The sequence below is a fragment of the Typopeltis vanoorti genome, chromosome 26, assembly GCF_054136105.1.
Source record: "Typopeltis vanoorti isolate ZY-2024b chromosome 26, IOZ_Tvanoo_1.0, whole genome shotgun sequence".
Lineage (NCBI taxonomy): Eukaryota > Metazoa > Arthropoda > Arachnida > Uropygi > Thelyphonidae > Typopeltis > Typopeltis vanoorti.
This window is the reverse complement of record NC_143574.1, coordinates 20,868,585-20,886,821: the sequence shown is the minus strand read 5'-3', so window position 1 is coordinate 20,886,821 and position 18,237 is coordinate 20,868,585. Positions and strand designations below refer to the sequence as shown.

Here is an 18,237-nt window from a genome sequence, read left to right as displayed (position 1 = left end):
GCATGTTGGACCGAAAGTACAGAAACACAGAAGGGTGAATGAGTGTGAAAGTGAGAAAAGGGTATCGAGAGTTAGAAAATTAGAAAGAATGAATGATAGAGAGAATGTGATGCGAGATTCAGAAGTTGAATTGGATTGGATGAGGAAAGAGATGAAATGGATGCGGAATGAAATTAAGAAAATTCTGGTAAAAACTAATAAAACTAATCATGATGGCATGAAAGAGTTAACAAAAGATGAGCGAGTGCCATTATATGGTGACTCCATTATTAAAGGTGTGCTGGATGATAGGATGCAGGTATGTTTGCCAGGCGGTAAAATGAATAGAGTGATTGAGGCATTGGATATGAGGAGGGAGTCAGCAAAGAAGTTGATGGTTTTAAGTGGGAAGTGATGTGGAAGAGCAGGAGAGTAAGATAGGAGAGATTGAAGAGGTGGTTATGAATGAGGAAGTGAGTGGTATGAGTATAGAAAATGAGAGAATGGGTGTGCAAGAGGAGCAGGGAAATGGGGAGGCTCAAGGTGGACAGGGGTACACAGCGTGAGAAAGGTGGATGCTCCGAGAGCAGGTGAGAGCATGTATAGGCAGGAAAGAAATGGGATGACCTGGGATCAAGAGGAAACAGTTGGAATTGAAAAGGATTTTAAAATGAATAAGCAGAAAGGGAAATGGCCCCAGTCGAGCATGGAGAGATCACATCGAATGAGTGGTATCAGTGGAACTAGCTGTAGATCCAGAAATGAGCTGTTGTGTTTGTATACAAATGCTAGAAGTATAAGAAACAAGGCAGATGAAATGGATGCATTAATTGCATCTGTTCACCCAAAGATTGTCGGAATAAATGAGACATGGTTGGAAGAGGACAACATCCTGACAGGAATAGAGATGGAAGGGTATGATGTGTTTCGTGAGGATAGAAGGGGTAAAATGGGAGGGGGAGTGCTATTGATGATAGAGAAAGAGTTATGTCCATACAAAGTAGTGATGCAAGAGGGAAATAGTGCCAGTGGTTTTGAGGCAGTATGGTGTGAGATAGAGGTGAATGGAATCAAATACTTGGTTGGATGTTGTTATAGGCCAGGTAATGTGGATGGTAGCAATAATGAAATGTATAATCAAATTAGTCAAGCAAATAAGAAAATGGTGATCATTATGGGCGATTTTAATTATGGCAATATAGACTGGAATGATGAGATAGCAACTGGAAGTAAAGAAAATGAGTTTCTTGAGTTTTTGAGGGATAACTATCTCAGATAGTATGTAACAGAGGGCATGCGAGGATTGAGGGTCTTGGACTTGGTCATCTCATCAGATGATGCAATTATAAATGAGGTGTCAAATCATCCACCAATTAGTGAGAGTGACCATGAGATGATTACCTGGGTGGTTGCCAGCAGGGTGAGGACCTCTGTGAGAAAATGGTATATGTGGAACTACAAGGGGGGGGGGTGATTATGAAGAGCTCAGGAGACAGCTTGCGGGTGTAACATGGAATGAGGAGTTAGTTGGAAAAGAGATCAATGCAGCTTGGGGTATTTTCAAAAACTATCTAGTAGATGCAATGTCTAAATGTATTCCAAGGGTGAGAAGGTTAAATAAGGTAGGTGTGAGATGGATGAATAAAAAGATTAAGCATGCGATACAGAGAAAGAGGGCATTGTGGAGGCAGCATAAGAGAAGTGGAAATAACCAATTCCATGAGGTCTACAAAGACCAAGCAAGGAGGGTGACTTGGTTGATGAGAGCAATTAGCTAATGAAGTCAAAAAGAATCCTAAGGAGTTCTTTCGATATGTAGCCAGCAAAAGAAAGAATGATTATGGAAGGATGACATTGATAGGAGTAAATGGTATAAAGACAGCTGTTGCAGAATGTGTGGTGGTGATACTTAATGAGCAATTCATAAAGGTCTTTCAATCTTGTGAATGTGACTTCATGGAGAAATTGAGAGCAGTAGATGATGGGGAGGAGAGACTGACTGTAAGTGAGCAAGAGGTGTATGGGGAGTTGAGTAAACTAGATGTTAATAAGGCTGTGGGACTTGATAGTATATCGCCACGTATTCTAAAGGAATGTACCAGGAAGCTGACACCTGTCTTGACATATTTTTTTAATACGAGTCTTGCACTCGGTCAAGTCCCTAAGGAGTGGAAGGAGGGCAAGATTGTGCCACTTCCTAAAGGAGATGATCAAACTCAAGCATCAAACTATAGGCCTATCTGTGTGTCAGGTGTTGTGGTTAAGTTGTTGGAGAAGCTTGTGAGAACTAGGATCCAGAGTTGGGTTGACAGCAATGGTATTATCTTTGATGGACAGCATGGATTTGCTAAAGGGAGGTCGTGTTTTAGTAATCTACTTACTTACAATAAAGTGACTGCTTCCTTGGACAGAGGAGAAGGATAGACAGTAATATACTTAGATTTCGCAAAGGCTTTTGATAGAGTACCTGATGATAAATTAATAGTCAAACTAGAGCAGACGGGGTTGGATATTAGATTAGTGCATTGGATTGGAGACTGGCTATCTGATAAGTATCAACAAGTTGTGTGTGGGGGAGCGATATCCAGGAAAAGGAAAGTCGCTAGTGGAGAGCCTCAGGGATCTGTTTTGGGGCCATTACTGTTTAACGATATAGGTGAAGATTTGGATGGAGATATTCAGTTGTTTGCAGATGATGCAAAGTTGGGACGAACCATGAAGAGTAGTGAAGATGTTGTGGCCTTACAAGAAGACTTGAATAAATTGAGTGATTGGGCACAGAAATGGAGATGTGAGTTCAATGTTGCAAAATGTAAGGTTTTAAAATTTATTATTATTATTATTATTATTATTCAGGCCTCCAAGGAGTCAAAAGACTCATCGAGGGAGGTCCTTCCTAAGACACAAAGTCTGTCAAGACTCATCGAGGGGAGGCCCCCCCCTGAGAAACACAAAGTCTATCATACCACTCTTTAAACTCACTGACCGTTCTTGCTCCCACCACTCCATCAGGCAATGCATTCCATGGCTCAACCATCCTCCACACAAAGAAACCACTCCTTACCCTCTTGCTCACAGTTTCCTTTCGTAACCTCCAGGGTTGGCCTCTTCAAATCCTGGGGACCAAATCTGAGAACAATAGTTCAAGTGTGGTCTGATCAGAGACTTATACAATGGAATGATAACCCTCTTATCTCTGCAGGTCAATGTCCTTCTCATAATAGCAGCAATCCTCTGTGTTACTTTCACCACCTTTGCAATATGTCCCCTAAACTTCAGGTTTCTATCAATCATCAACCCCAGATCTCGTCTCCCCTACTTTCTCCAGTATAACTCCTCCCATAGAGTATGCAGCATCCCATCGATGTTTCCCAAACCTCGAGACCTTACATTTTGCTGCATTAAACTGACACCCCCATTCATTTGCCCATCTATCTAGCTTATTTAAATCCTCTTGCAGGGCTACCACATCTGCACTATTACTAATAATCCTTCCCAGCTTCACATCATCCGCAAACAACTGAATATCCCCCTGCAATCCACTGGCTATGTCATTGATATAAAGGTTAAACAATATAGGTCCTAGTACTGACCCCTGTGGGACCCCACTTGTAACCTTATTATTATTATGTTGGAGGTTTAATGGATTTTTTACAACACTCAAAAAGAATTAAAATAGAATTTAATACTTCCTATATTTCGTCCTAGTCACTAGGACATCTGCGGGGATTACAAAAACAATTAATGTAACATGCACACAAAAACTTACAATACTAAGCCCAACCACATGGGTGACACTAAAGTCTTATCTAGGTGGAGTGCCCTCTAAGGGCGGTAGTAGGTGGCCTGGAATGTAAGGTCGGACCTCTGGTGATGAGTGTTTCCCAAATCTTAGGAAGCTTAATGCAACCCTATTTATTGAGATTTGGTTGGTTTCTGAGAGCTGCTGCTGCTTCTAAGAAAAGTCTTTCTTTCTTGAATTTGCCAAAAAAATAGCCAAGATACTAAAAAAGTATAACCTACACACAGCATATAAGCCCTACTGCAAACTTGCTACCCTTATCCGTTCTACGAAAGATCAGCTCCCTCCTCTCTCTCTCTCTGCCTGGAGTTTACAAAGTACCCTGTTCCTGTAAGCTTACGTACTTTGGACAGACAGGCAGATCAACATCCATCCGGCTGGAGGAACACAAGTCGTACATCGTTAAACATAACTACAGCCATTCAGGCTTGGCTGACCATGTGTTGGACACCACCCACAGAGTATCATGGATGAAAACCACCATGCTCCACCACAGCAAATTCAAGAAAGAGAGACTTTTCTTAGAAGCAGCAGCAGCTCTCAGAAACCAACCAAATCTCAATAAATACGGTTGCATTAAGCTTCCTAAGATTTGGGAAACACTCATCACCAGAGGTCCCACCTTACATTCCAGGCCACCTACTACCGCCCTTAGAGGGCGCTCCACCTAGATAGGACTTTAGTGTCACCCACGTGGTTGGGCTTAGTATTGTAAGTTTTTGTGTGCATGTTACATTAATTGTTTTTGTAATCCCCTTAGATGTCCTAGTGACTAGGACGAAATATAGGAAGTATTAAATTCTATTTTAATTCTTTTTGAGTGTAGTAAAAAATTCATTAAACCTCCAACATAATGTCCTCACAGCACTTAAGCCTCTACACAAGAACCCACTTGTAACCCTCTGCCTCCTGGAAACTGCTCCACCATACACAACTCTCTGATACCTATCAGACAGCCAATCCTGAATCCAGTTGACCAATCTGACATCCAGACCCATGTGCTGCAACTTAAATATCAGCTTATCATATGGCACCCTGTCAAATGCCTTTGCCAAGTCTAAGAAAATTGCAGTATATGCCTTTCCCTCATCTAATGTTCTTGTAACTTTATCATAAAAGGCTAGCATATTGCTAAAACAAGAGCGCCCCTTCACAAATCTATGCTGACTCTCACTGATAACATTACCCTCATCTGCCCAATGCTGTATATGGTCCCTCACTACTTTCTCCAAGATCTTAACAACTACTGATGACACACAGACTGGCCTATAATTAGACACTTCCAGTCTGTTACCACCCTTATGCAATGGCACTATCTTACCTTCCTTCCATTCCCTGGGCACCTTTGCCAAAGCCAGACTTTCATTGAAAAGCAACGTTAAAGGCACTGTCAATTCCCTAGCACATTCTCTCAAAACTCGTGGTGAAATACCATCCAGTCCCACAGCTTTACTGACATCCAGAGTACTCAGTATCTGAAACACACTCTCCTCCTGTATCTCCAGACCTCGAACCAGTCCTATCCCTCTAGCATTAAAACTGACTCCTCTAGGATGAAATACTCCAATAATGTGTTCATTGAACAATTCCACTATGTCCTCTGCATCAGTCACTCTATTCCCATTTTTATCCCACAATATCATTCTTCCACAGTCATTTCTCCTCCTACTGGCCACATAGCTAAAAAATTCCCTAGGATTTTCTTTGGATCTTAGGGCCAATCTCCTCTCATATTCCAGTTTCGCTTCCTTACCACACTAATCATTCTTCTGGCCTGTGTCATATATTCCTCATGCATCTCTTCACCTGTCTCCTTATATCTCTTCCATAGTCTCTTTTTTGCATGCAATTCCTGTTTAATATTGTTTGTCATCCACTTTACTCCAAATTGTGTCCTCTTCTTCACTCGTGGTATACAGCTTACCATTGCTGATAACAAATATTCTTTCACAATTTCCCACATACTAGTGATATCCCGGCCTTCCAATTCCTCCCTCCATGAAACTTTCCCAAGTTGATGTCTAAGACTATTGTAATCACCTGCCTTATAAATCCACATATATTCCCCTCTCTTTGATAATCCTGCATGTCTATTCATCTTCCAAGTCAAAACCATATGGTCACTCTCTCCAACTGGTGGGAGAGACGTCAACTCAGTTATTATCAACTCTTCTGATGCTATAACCAAATCCAAAACTTTTGAACCTCTTGTTCCCTCTGTTACATGTTGCCTAAGACATTTGTCCCTCAAGAATTCTAGAAATTCCATTCCCCTATTGCTACATGCATCTTCCTCTCTCCAATTTATACTACTGAAGTTAAAATCTCCCATAACAATCATTCTTCTTGCACTTGCCAAACTTAGCTGTCTAAACATCTCCTGGTCCATATCCTCTGTGCTCCTGGGTCTGTAGCAACACCCCACTAAATATCCTGTCTTGCCTACCTCTACCTCACACCATACGCTCTCAAAATCATTTGTCTCACTTCCTTCCAAATTCTCCACTCTTAGAGGACATAGGTCATCACTTATCATAAGCAGTACCCCACCACCACCACGCTTTCCCCTCCTATCCTGACAAAAAATGCTATACCCAGCGACTTCTATTCCTGTTGTTATATCCATTTCTGTCAACCACGTCTCAGTGATCGCAATAATTTTTGGCCAGGCTGATGCTATCTGCACCACCAATTCCTCTCCCTTATTCCGGATACTCCTGGCATTAGTATAAAGCATATAAATACCATTGTTTCTATACCCAGCATTATCCCTTCTAGACTCCACTGGGCTCAGTGTTACCTGACATTGTCTCCCTTCTCCAAAGTATCCATTCCCACAAGAGGCCACCCCTGCTATCATCCTCCCTGGCACACACTGACTCGTTCAGAACAGCAATCTCTCCAGATGCCTACGTCCTTCCTCATTCAAATGTAAACGGTCTCTCACATACAATTCCTCTCTTTCCTCAAACGCACTCCAAGCATCCACATATACCAGTCCTCTCTTGTCACACATTCTCGCTATTATGCCATTCAATATCACCGCTCTTCTGCTCAGCTCATCATTATCATACCTAGGCAACACGCACACTATTTTTCCTCAATCTGTCTTCTTCCGTACAGTCTCAAGCAAAAATCTCATATCTCTCGCTGCTCGACTTACCACTCAAGTCATTCGTTCCTACCATCACAATCATCTCATCCACCCTTTCACCTCTCTTAATTGCCATAGCCACCCTTTCTATGGTTCCTCCTGGCAAACACTCCTCACGCATCCTATCGTGAACACCACGGATCATTGAGTCGCCATACATTATACCTCTTACCATTCCCTCGCTCCTATTGTTTCCATTCTCTCCTCTTCTTTCATTCCCATACCTCTCTCTTCTACTGTTTCCATTCTCTCCTCTTCTAGCACTCTGATACATCTCTTTCATTCCCTCTCTCCTACTGTTTCCATTTTCTCCACTTCTAGCACTTCCATATCCCTCTCTCATTCTGTCTCTCCTACTACTGTTTCCATCCTCTCGTCTTCTTTTGTGTGCATGTTACATTCCCATACCTCTCTCTCATTCCATCTCTCCTACCGTTTCCATTCTCTCCTCTTCTAGCACTTCCATATCTCTCTCTCTCTCATTCCGTCTCTCCTACTGTTTCCATCCTCTCGTCTGCTAGCATTCCCATACCTCTCTCTCATTCCCTCTCTTCTACTGTTTCCATTCTCTCCTCTTCTTGCACCCCCATACCTCTCACTCACACTCCCTAAATTCTCTCTCTCTCCTACTCTGATTTGCCTTGCATTTATCTCTTCCATTCTCCTAATCTTATCTTTCATACTTCTGCTCTCATTCACAAGACATTCCACCTCCTCTTTCAACTCATCTATCTCCCTCTGCAGGTCAGTCACTCTTAATCTAAATTCACTCTCCATTTGGAAAACAAAGATGGGATGCAGAATTTATGCTTGGTGAGGATATACTGTTGGAGGTGGAAGAAATTAGAGATCTGGGGGTGATAGTGGCTAAGGATCTGAAATTTATGGGACACATAGCCAAAATTGTGAAGACAACGCAAAGGCTTCTGGGAATGATGCAGAGGACACTGACGTGTAGAAGTAGGGAGATTCTTGTTCAGTTGTATAAGGCTTTGATTAGGCCACACATGGACTATTGTGCCCAGATTTGGTCACCTGGTTTTCAGAAGGATGGAAGAGATGTTGGAAAGGGTCCAAAGGCGATTGACTATGGTAGTTTTTGATCTCTGGAATGTCGAGTATGAGGAAAGATTGAGAAGATGCAACTTGCAGAGTCTGGTGGACAGGAGGAATAGGGGAGATATGATAGAGACCTACAAGTTATTAATGGGGTTGTTATAGGATCAATGCTGGAGAGGTTCTACAGAAAATAGTGGGAGATCGCGGTAGAACCAGAGGTCATCCCTGGAAATTGTATAAAGAGGGTGTGAGTAGGGGAGTGAGAGGCAGGTTTCTTTCGTGCAGAGTTGTGAATGATTGGAATGCCTTGCCTGAGAGTGTGGTGTCTGCAAGGAGTTTGAACGTGTTCAAGGAACGGTATGATGAGCTGTGTGTGTGATAAAAGGACCTCCCAGATGAGTCTTTGACTCCATGAGGTTTTGGGGTAATAATAATAATAATAATAACATATATATAAATCACTGCTCGATAGTTATTTGAATAACAAATCTGACACAGACATAATGATATTCTTACAAAAACATTGGGAATAAATTATTCAGCTTTCAACAATTTCGAACTGTATAAGCACTTATTATTATCTAGGCATCTGCATGGAGTCTGAAGATTCACCTGGTAGGTATCACATGGTATCACACACACACCAACCTCATCCAACTATACTTTAAACTGATTCAATGAGTCTGCATTTACAACAGACTCAAGTAATGCATTATTCACGCTAAACATTATTCACGGCATGCCTGTCATTCCTCTCTGGAAATTCACAATGCGAGTTTCAGGAGAGGTATGATAACTATTTTGAATAATGGCTAATATGTGGGCTTCTCATGAACGAATATGTTCAAGAAAAAAAAATAATAATAATATCTGACTTTTAAAGAGAAGAGCTGCTTATTTGAAAGACTTCATGCAAAAATTATTTTGTATTGGGGTAGAAAGTGGAAAGTCAATAGTAGAAAAATTTTAATTTGCCAGACAAAATATCTTGACTGCAGGACAAGTGAGAAGAGAACGGTAATATCTAGTGGAAATTTTTCTATAATAGTATCATAGTGTCTTTCATGAGGACATTAGTGAACAGCCATGGCATCAAAACTGACCACAATATATTCAATGTTGAGTGTGATATTTTTGTTGATGTTAATAAAAGCAGTGTGTTGTGTTCTTATTGTAGAAGGGGAAAGATCTACAACTTCTTGAATATTGCATTGAGTGGAATGTTATTTTTATGTTCTCTGGGTAAACAGTATATTTTGAAGAAAATACAATAATTTTTTAACATTATCAGTTAACCAGGTGGTTACTTTTCCAAGTAAATCAAAAATTTTCTTTTTGGTATGCTTAACAGAGTTATAGTCAATGGCATCATATATAGCGTGTCTGCCAGTAATGAATTCACTTTGTCTAAGTGCTGATTTCAGTCAATTATAAATGTTGCATTTCCTTTATCAGCTTTGGTAATTAGAATATCCTTGTTCTTCAGAAATTTAATCTTGATTTAATTCTATAATTTCTCCTTGCTAGACGGCTAACCAAAAGTTAGCCATTATCTAGCAATTGCAATCTAATAAGGTTTGAATATCAATATCATAAATATGTTTTTAAGAATAATACTTAACCTCAAATTTTTCTTCTTTTGGTTAGTGGATAAAAGTATTAGTTTACTGGTTACTTTGTAATTGGCTATTTTTTTCTGTGTATACTGTATAGATGGGCAAATGAATGGAGGTCTCGGTTTAATGCAGCAAAATGTAAGGTCTTGAGGTTTGGGACACATCGATGGGACGCTGCATACTCTATGGGAGGAGTTAAACTGGAGGAAGTAGGGGAGACAAGAGATCTGGGGTTGATGATTGATAGAAACCTGAAATTTAGGGGACATATTGCAAAGGTGGTGAAGGTAACACAAAGGATTGCTGCTATTATGAGAAGGACACTGACCTGCAGAGATAAGAGGGTTATCATTCCGTTGTATAAGTCTCTGATCAGACCACACTTGGACTATTGTTCTCAGATTTGGTCCCCAGGATTTGAAGGGGATAAATTAACTGTGGAAAGGATACAAAGACGGATGACAGAGATGGTTTCAGGTCTGTACAATGATAGTTATGAGGATCGACTGAGGGAATGTGGACTGCAGAATTTGGCGAATAGAAGAAGGAGAGGTGATATGATTGAGACTTAAACTGTTGAGAGGTGGTTACAGGATTGACACTGGGGAGTTCTTTTACTTGGTTGAACAGCATGACAAGGGGCCATCCCTGAAAGTTACGAAAGGAAACTGTGAGAAAGAGGGTGAGGAGTGGTTTCTTTGCACGGAAGGTGGTTGAACCATGGAATGCATTGCCTGATGGAGTGGTGAGAGCGAGAATGGTCAATGTGTTTAAGGAGTGGTATGATAGACTTTGTGTTTCCTAGGAGGGACCTCCCTCGATGAGTCTTGATAGACTCGTGTTTCTTAGAAAGGACCACCCACGATGTGTCTTTTGACTCCATGGAGGCCTGAATAATAATAATAATAATAATAATAATAATAATAATAATAATAATAATAATAATAATAATGTACTACTGAAAACAACCTTAACAAAATGACTGAAATATTTGTTGAGTGTAATAATTTATTTTCATTAATAAATTTTTATTCACCAGAAGGCAGTTGATCCACAATTCTTTTACAATGATTGTTGTATACCATCAGACATTTCGAGTGAAGATGAAAGAGTTTGATGAAATAAAGCACAGTAATTACTATCTACTTAGTACAAAGGCATTTACTATTTCATCATTTGTTATTTTAGATGAAATAGTAAATGTCTTTGTGCTAAATAGCATTCTAATAATTACAGTGCTTTATGTAGCTTGTGAAATGGCAACACACACCACACTTCGACATTATTTTCAATAAAATATCTCACATTAGATATCTTATCTTGCTGCACACTGGAAAATAGGTAAAGCTGAAATATTGAGATTTAAAGACAATATAACTTTAGAATAACATCTCAGTTATCAGTTCTGATAATGTGAACTCAGTGACGAGAGATCTGAGAAATGTTAGAGGTTGTGCAACAGAAAAGTTTGAGAGGGAATGAATATATGAGATGGCTGCAGCAGAAGTGCAGGCATCTGGAGAAATAGTGAGAAAAACTATGATAAATAATGAATTGTATCCTGTCAGAGTAGAAAATTTGGAGGGAAATGGAACTAATGGTTCTGAGAGCATGTGTTGTAGGGTAGAGGTAGACAGAACACAATATTTATTAGAGTGTTGCTATAGGAGCAGGGGACACAAAAGGTGAAGAGCTGTATAAACAGCTGATGTTTATACAGTTTAGTTTGCCAAGCACAAAGCAAATGATCATTAGGGAAAATTTAACTACAGCAGTATAAACTGGAAAGAGGAAAAAGCATTTAACAGTAAGGAAATGGAATTTCTGCAATTCTTGAGGGAAAATCTTAGGCAACATGCAGTAGATGAAATATGAGGTTCAAGAGTTTTAAATTTGATCTTAGCCAGAGGATCATTTCTAACATATCCTCATCACCATGAAAACCGAAGGCCTTATATCAAGTTGTCAACTTGATAACAATTCTTCATATGATTATTCACAACCTAGGTGATCACTTCATGATCACTCTCATCAACTGGAGGGAAGTGCGAAACCCAACTCACATCACTTCCACTGATGAAATGATCAGATCTAAAACTCTCAATCTTCATATGCCCTCCTTTCCATCCTGCCTAAGATAATTGTCTCTCAAGAACTCAAGAAATTCATTTTCCTTATTCCCAAATGCTCTCTGTTCATTCCAATCTGTACTGCCATAATTAAAATCAACCATAATAATGACCCCTCTTTTTCACTAACCAAGTTGCTTATACATTTCCTCGTCATCATGTACCACATTTCCTGGGCTATAGAAGCATCTAACTAAATATCTCTTCTCGTCAACCTCCACCTCACACCACACTGACTCAACATCATTGCTGCTATTTAAATCTCTCATCTCTACTTTTAGTTGACATAATTTGGCTTCTATCATCAACAGTATCCCCCCCCTTCTTGTTTTTTCTATCCTTGCAAAAAAACACTGACCCTTCCATTTCTATTCCCATTGCTTATTACAACAATATTTGGATGAGTAAACTGAATCAATGAAACCATTTCATCTCCCTCATTTCTGATGCTCTTGGCATTTGTAAATAAACGAGCAATCCACTTTTAGGTGTATAACCAGTCCTTTCCATGCTACTTGTAGGTTGTGATTTCCCCACACCCAACCATTCCCAATTGCCTTTATCATGACTTAACTTATCTCTTCAGACTCAACCATATCCTGTACATCCCAGGCCATCCCATTCCAATATTGATCATCTCCATTAATCACTCACTCCTACTTCCAGCATCCAATCTTTTTCTTCTTCTTCTGTCTCCCTCTCCACCCTGATTCCACCCCCATTTCCCTGCATTCTCATTCCATCATCACTCACAGTACTACTATTCTCATTTACAATAACTTCAGTCTCACAAATTCTGCTCTCCTGATCTCTTCAACTTTTTTCTTTCTCTTCTTCTGCTCTCTTGCTCACATCACTCATTCCTCCTTGCAGCAATAGTTTCTCTGATTCACACCATGTCCATTCAAATGCAACCCATCACTTTTGTACATTTCCATCTTTCCTTCAAATGCATTCCACACCTTCAAAACCATTCCCTTCTCATCACAGAACTCCACCAATATACTATTCATGATACCTTTCACTCTCCTCAACAATCTACTGGTATCCATTCTTACATGCTTGCTCTCTTTATGTCCAAACAAGTCATTTGTTCTGACAACTAGTTCACTTGTGCCTATGCTTCTCTTATCTAATGCACCAATCATCCTGTTAATTCTCCCTCCTGGAAAAATACACCTTATGGAATCTCTCATTTACCACACCTCTAATAATGGAATCTCCTTATATCGCTATTCTCGAGTCATTTGTCACCTCTTTTTCTCTGCCTTTCTTCATTCCAACCTTTTGTACTCATCCATTCTTATTCACCAAACCTCATCTCACTGCATATTTTTCATTTCACTTCTCATTCTAATCAACTCATTTTTCAAGTATTGCATCCTGGCAATTACGCTGTCAATCTACCATTTGTTTCTTCATTCAAACATTCCTTTGCTTCCACAATGAAACTCGCTTTTGTTTCTTCAGCTATATTTTCTTTTGCTTCCATTCTGTAATTTACACAATCATTCACTCCTGCAATTGCTTCCATTCCATGAGTCATAAGGTCATTTGCCCCTGCAATTATGCATTTTTTCATTCCATTATCAGCCAGTTTCACTTTTGTCAATAACTCGTAGTCCAAAAGAATCACACTTTCAACATATCCATACCTTCTCTTGTCTCCTGTTCAGTCTCACTACAAACATACTTTCACATTCTGCCACATATACATCTTACATCCTTGAAAAGTTCATGGCATTAATTATGTCTGTTTGATTTTCGCTGCCTGATTTGCTTAATTTCCCGATCTTGTTGTACTACCATTTTGTCATCATTCACTGCAAGCTTCAAAAATAGTAAAAATAAAAGCCTAAAAATCTTTGGACAAGCAGACCACAGAGTTTGGCAGACAGAAGATGAAGAGATAATGATCAAGACATTTTAAAGTTGAGAGGTAGTTACAGGATTGACACTGGAATACCTTTAATATGGTAGAACAAGAAGAAAGCACAAGGACAATGGGCCATTCCTAGAAGCTGCAGATGATGAATAAAGGGGTAAGAATAAACTTTTTTTTTTGCATAGAAAGTGGCTGGGTCATGAAATGTATTACCTGATAGGGTGTTGAAAGTGCAAACAGTGAATGGGTTTAAGAAATGGTATGATAGATTTTGTGCAAGATTGGCCTCCTACAATAGTTCTTTGACTTTATGGAGGTTCTGATAATACTAAACATTTCAACCCCCCCCATCATAATATACACAGTAGAACTCAAAACTTGAGTTGAAGGAGTAAGGCATATACGAAGGAAAGAATTACTGATAACATTCCGCATTAATCTAAAAGGTATGAATAAAGCTCTATGAGTATTAATATGGAAGACTTTTGATTGGGTTACTTAATTTTTGAACCCTACTAATCAAATATAGATTAAAAAGACTGAATTCATTTTTCTAACCCAAATTTCAGTCAAATACTACCAACCTGAATTTTTGGATCATGAGGATTATCGTCTTTATAAAAGAACCATAAGACACTATCATTACTATAGGACAATCGGTATGATGTTACCCACTGTTTGTGTTTGCTTCCTCCTCGGCCTTTTGTAATAATCCCTGTAACCATAGTAGGAGGACCTAGGTCAATCTTTAACCACTGGTTACCTAAAATTAAATAAATGAAAATTGATTCAGTAATATTTATTTAACAGCAATGCTTGAAGGTATACTATAAGTTAGGAGGATAAATAAGATAGGTGTAAACATGAATCATGAAATTAAGTAAGCACTCTGGAAACAGAAAGCATTTATAAAGGTAGCATAGTAGAAGGTAATAACTGGTTGCATGTATAGTATAAAGAACTCACTAAGAAAGTTTTAATTTTGATAATAAGAGAAAAACCTGATTTGGCAAGTATCAGGAGCACTTGACCAATCAGGTTAAGGATTCTATGGTGCTCTTTCAATAAGCAGCCATAGAAGAAAGAATGATGGGAGGATGGATTGATGAAAAAGCTCAGGTAATGTACCTACTGTAGAGGATATAGTATTTGAAACATTTCATGTGCTGGTGAAAGTAGTTAAATACAAAATTTGGGTAAGGTTAATGAGTAAGAAGAATTTGAGGTATTAAGTAAATTCCATGTAAACAAGACAAGCGGACTTGACAAGATGTGTTTTAAAGGAACAATCCAGGGAGTTAAAGGTGCCTGTGAGTTGTTTAATACAAGGCTTGTTGAAGAAGATCTCCAAAAGAGTGGAAGTAGGAAAAAAGAATATAACTTCTTAAAGGGAATACTAAACTGAGGCTTCCAACTATGGACCAGTTTGTGTATCTAAATGGATAGCTAATGTGTAAAAGAGGTTAGTGTGAGGGCTAAAATTCAGGATTGGGCTGTTAAGAGCAAGATTCATTATACAGTCAGCATTAGTTTTCTGGAAAGGAGTCATGCTTTAGCATGACTCTTAACAACAGGATAAGAAATGTATTTAATAAGAAGGATACATATACAGTGATATATCTAATAGATAAACAGATATCAGTAAGTTATATGAGAGGAAGCAGTGTCCCAGGAAAGAAAGATGACAAGGTTCTGTTTTGGGATCATTGTTGTTAACATGTATTAAGAGAACTTGAAATTAATCTTGAACAAGCAGCAGAAATTTAGGAAACATACTGCAAAAATCTTAGGAACACATAGAAGATTATGGTAATAATCAGGAGGGCTCAGGCAAATATCAATTGTTCTATGGAGGGAATTTTTTGACTATGCAAGTTGATAATCAGGAAACATCGGGATTACTATTCATAGCTTTGATTACATGGTTTTCAAAGTAGCAATGAAGAAATTTTCAAAAGGAGTCACAGAAGAATGACAAAAGTAGTATCTTTAATTATTATTATTATTAACATCTGACTTCCATGAAGTCAAAGGGCTCTTCATGGGAGGTCAATACTCTCTCATGCAAAAATATCATCGAACAGCCTTAAACTTGGCAGTTTCTGCATTCATCACTTTCAGGCAATGAATTCCACTCACCAATCACTCTCCATGAAAAGCACCTTCTTCTTCTCACATACTCCTTGTACAGCATCCAGGGATGGCCTCTTGTTCTAGCCTTGTTTTCTTCTACTCTATGAAAATCTCCTCCACATTAATCTGGTAACAACCCCTCACCAACTTATATGTCTTGATCATATCTCCTCTCCTTCTATTAAAAAGTCTCTACAACTCACATTTCTTCAATCTTCCCTCATATCTGATATTCAATAGACCTGACAACATTGACTTAGTAAGCCTTCTCTTGACTCTCTCTAATATATCTTCATCCCCCTGGAAAATCAGGTGACCAAATCTGTGCACAGTAGTCCATATGTGGCCTGATGAAAGCCTTATACAAGGGAACCATAACCTCTTTGCTTCTGCAGGTCAATGTCCTCATCATTATTACCATAATCTACTGTGATGTTCTTATAATTTTAGCAATGTGATCCCTGAACTTTGTCTCTGTTCATCATCACCCCCAAATCTCTTATCTCTTCCACCCCTTCAAAATTTCTTCATTAATTTTATATTTTACATCCCAACCTTGCTTAACAAATTTCAGGATCTTGCACTTCGCAACAATAATGTTATAGCTCCACTTACTTGCCCATACATAATCTATTGAGATCCTCCTGCAAGGCTACAACATCTACCCTGCTTCTCATAGTTCTTCCCAACTTTGCATTATTGGCAAACAGCTATACATCTTCAGATAAACCAGTCCCAATGTCATTAACATACAGGTTAAACAATAATGGCCCCAAAACAGATCCCTGTGGCACTTCACTAGTGACCGTCCTCTTTTGGGGTACCACTCCTGTTGATACCTATCTGACAGCCAGTCATCTATTCAAGTCACTAATCTATTATTTAATCCCATCTGTTTCAATTTAGCTACCAGCTTGTCATGTGGCAGTCTATCATGGGCCTTTAAAAACCAAGTATACCACTGTATATTCTTACTTAATTCCTCATATGCATGATGCATCAAATACAAAAAACAGAACTGTCAGATGCCTATTTGCCTGATTTATATAGCCACATGACTCAACATCTTCAGGAATGGTCAATTTACCTAATTGGAGAGGTGCACCTAAAAAGTGGCCACTTGGTGTATTTTTATCGTAAATTCACTATAGCAAACTTTGCACTATAACAATTATGCTTCTGGCCCCTAGGGGTTTTCTATAGCAAGTGTCTACTTCATGTGCCCTAAATAATAATCTAGATACAGCATTTATTTAAATGTCAAGTCTTCTTGCATATTACAGATTCAAGGTTAATTCTTTTTATTATGAGTAGCGTACAAGTGGACTATTATGCACAACTTCAGAACTTAGCTAATCCAGAGTTCGGATTCCAGGTTTGCAAAAACTCCTTTATGTTCAGGAAGAACTAAGACTGCAGGTCATCTCAACAAGTCCATCACTCCTATATCCATAAACATTTTCTGACCAAAACATAACAGAATATAACAGGACTCTCACAGTTGGTTAAATCAGTTATTCTTTAGTTTGTCATCTGGGTTTGGCTCCCACTGAGACCTCAATAAAGGTCAAAACCAGTCCAGATAGTGCTCTTCCCATAATGCACAGCATTATATACACACACACACACCTGAAAGGATGTGTGCTTTGCATTATTGGATATTAAGGCAATTAATGTGAAGTCACTAGGCCTATATACAAGTAGTCTTGAAGATACTTATGTGCAAACTTTATTTACTTACATTTGGATAAAGGATTAGACAATAATATAATTTCTTAGCATCTTTAATTTAATTGAGATAATTTACCTTGTATATATGATAATGACTCCAAATAATGATCTTGATGCGAAGGCCAAAATATGGAGTAACTAATTTTGTTTTTAATTAAAGTTGTTATTCAAACACAGCAGCAGTCTCCAAAAGTTTTTTTTTATAAATGTTACACATCGTATAACAGTGAAAGAATATAACATTTCTAATTAATGAAATTGAAAAATAACTACTGGCACAGGGGAAGATTGCTCTTAAGCATGCTGGACATCATTCTGCAGCATGCTAAAAGTATGCTAAAGATGTGTTTTTATAAAATATGAAGAAGTGGGTATAGAGTGAAGTGTCCTCCTCCTCCTGTGATCCATGAACTCCTCAGAGACATCAAGTAATAATAATGATGAAATAATTAATGATATTGTATTAATTTGTAGTCTTTTTTTTTGGTTTTGTTTTTATAAGTACAGTATTTATTGAATAACACTGTGGGACTATGGAAGTCTGATGATAATAATAATAATAATAATATGATCAATAAGACTTTTCTTATTTCGTGTATATTCACTCCACATGAATTTATGCACACTATTATTATGATGTGCTATGGACTTAGAGACCAAAAATGGTATTTTTTTAAGATATTAAATTTAGGCCTCCAAATAAGCAAGGTAGTAGTCTCATAAGGGTGATGAAAATCAACCACTACTTA

The 18,237-nt window shown here is 38.5% G+C and overlaps 1 protein-coding gene across 2 annotated transcripts in view; it reads right to left on the bottom strand.

Annotated features, from left to right (window-relative positions):
- Window positions 1–18,237, bottom strand: part of LOC150092389 (lactadherin-like) — a 175,770-nt gene that overhangs the window by 39,621 nt on the left and 117,912 nt on the right. For both annotated transcript variants that reach the window (XM_090414957.1, XM_090414958.1), the window contains exon 8: window positions 14,209–14,387. In XM_090414957.1, the coding sequence (XP_090271083.1) occupies window positions 14,209–14,387 (179 nt within the window). The remainder of the gene's footprint in view (window positions 1–14,208; window positions 14,388–18,237) is intronic.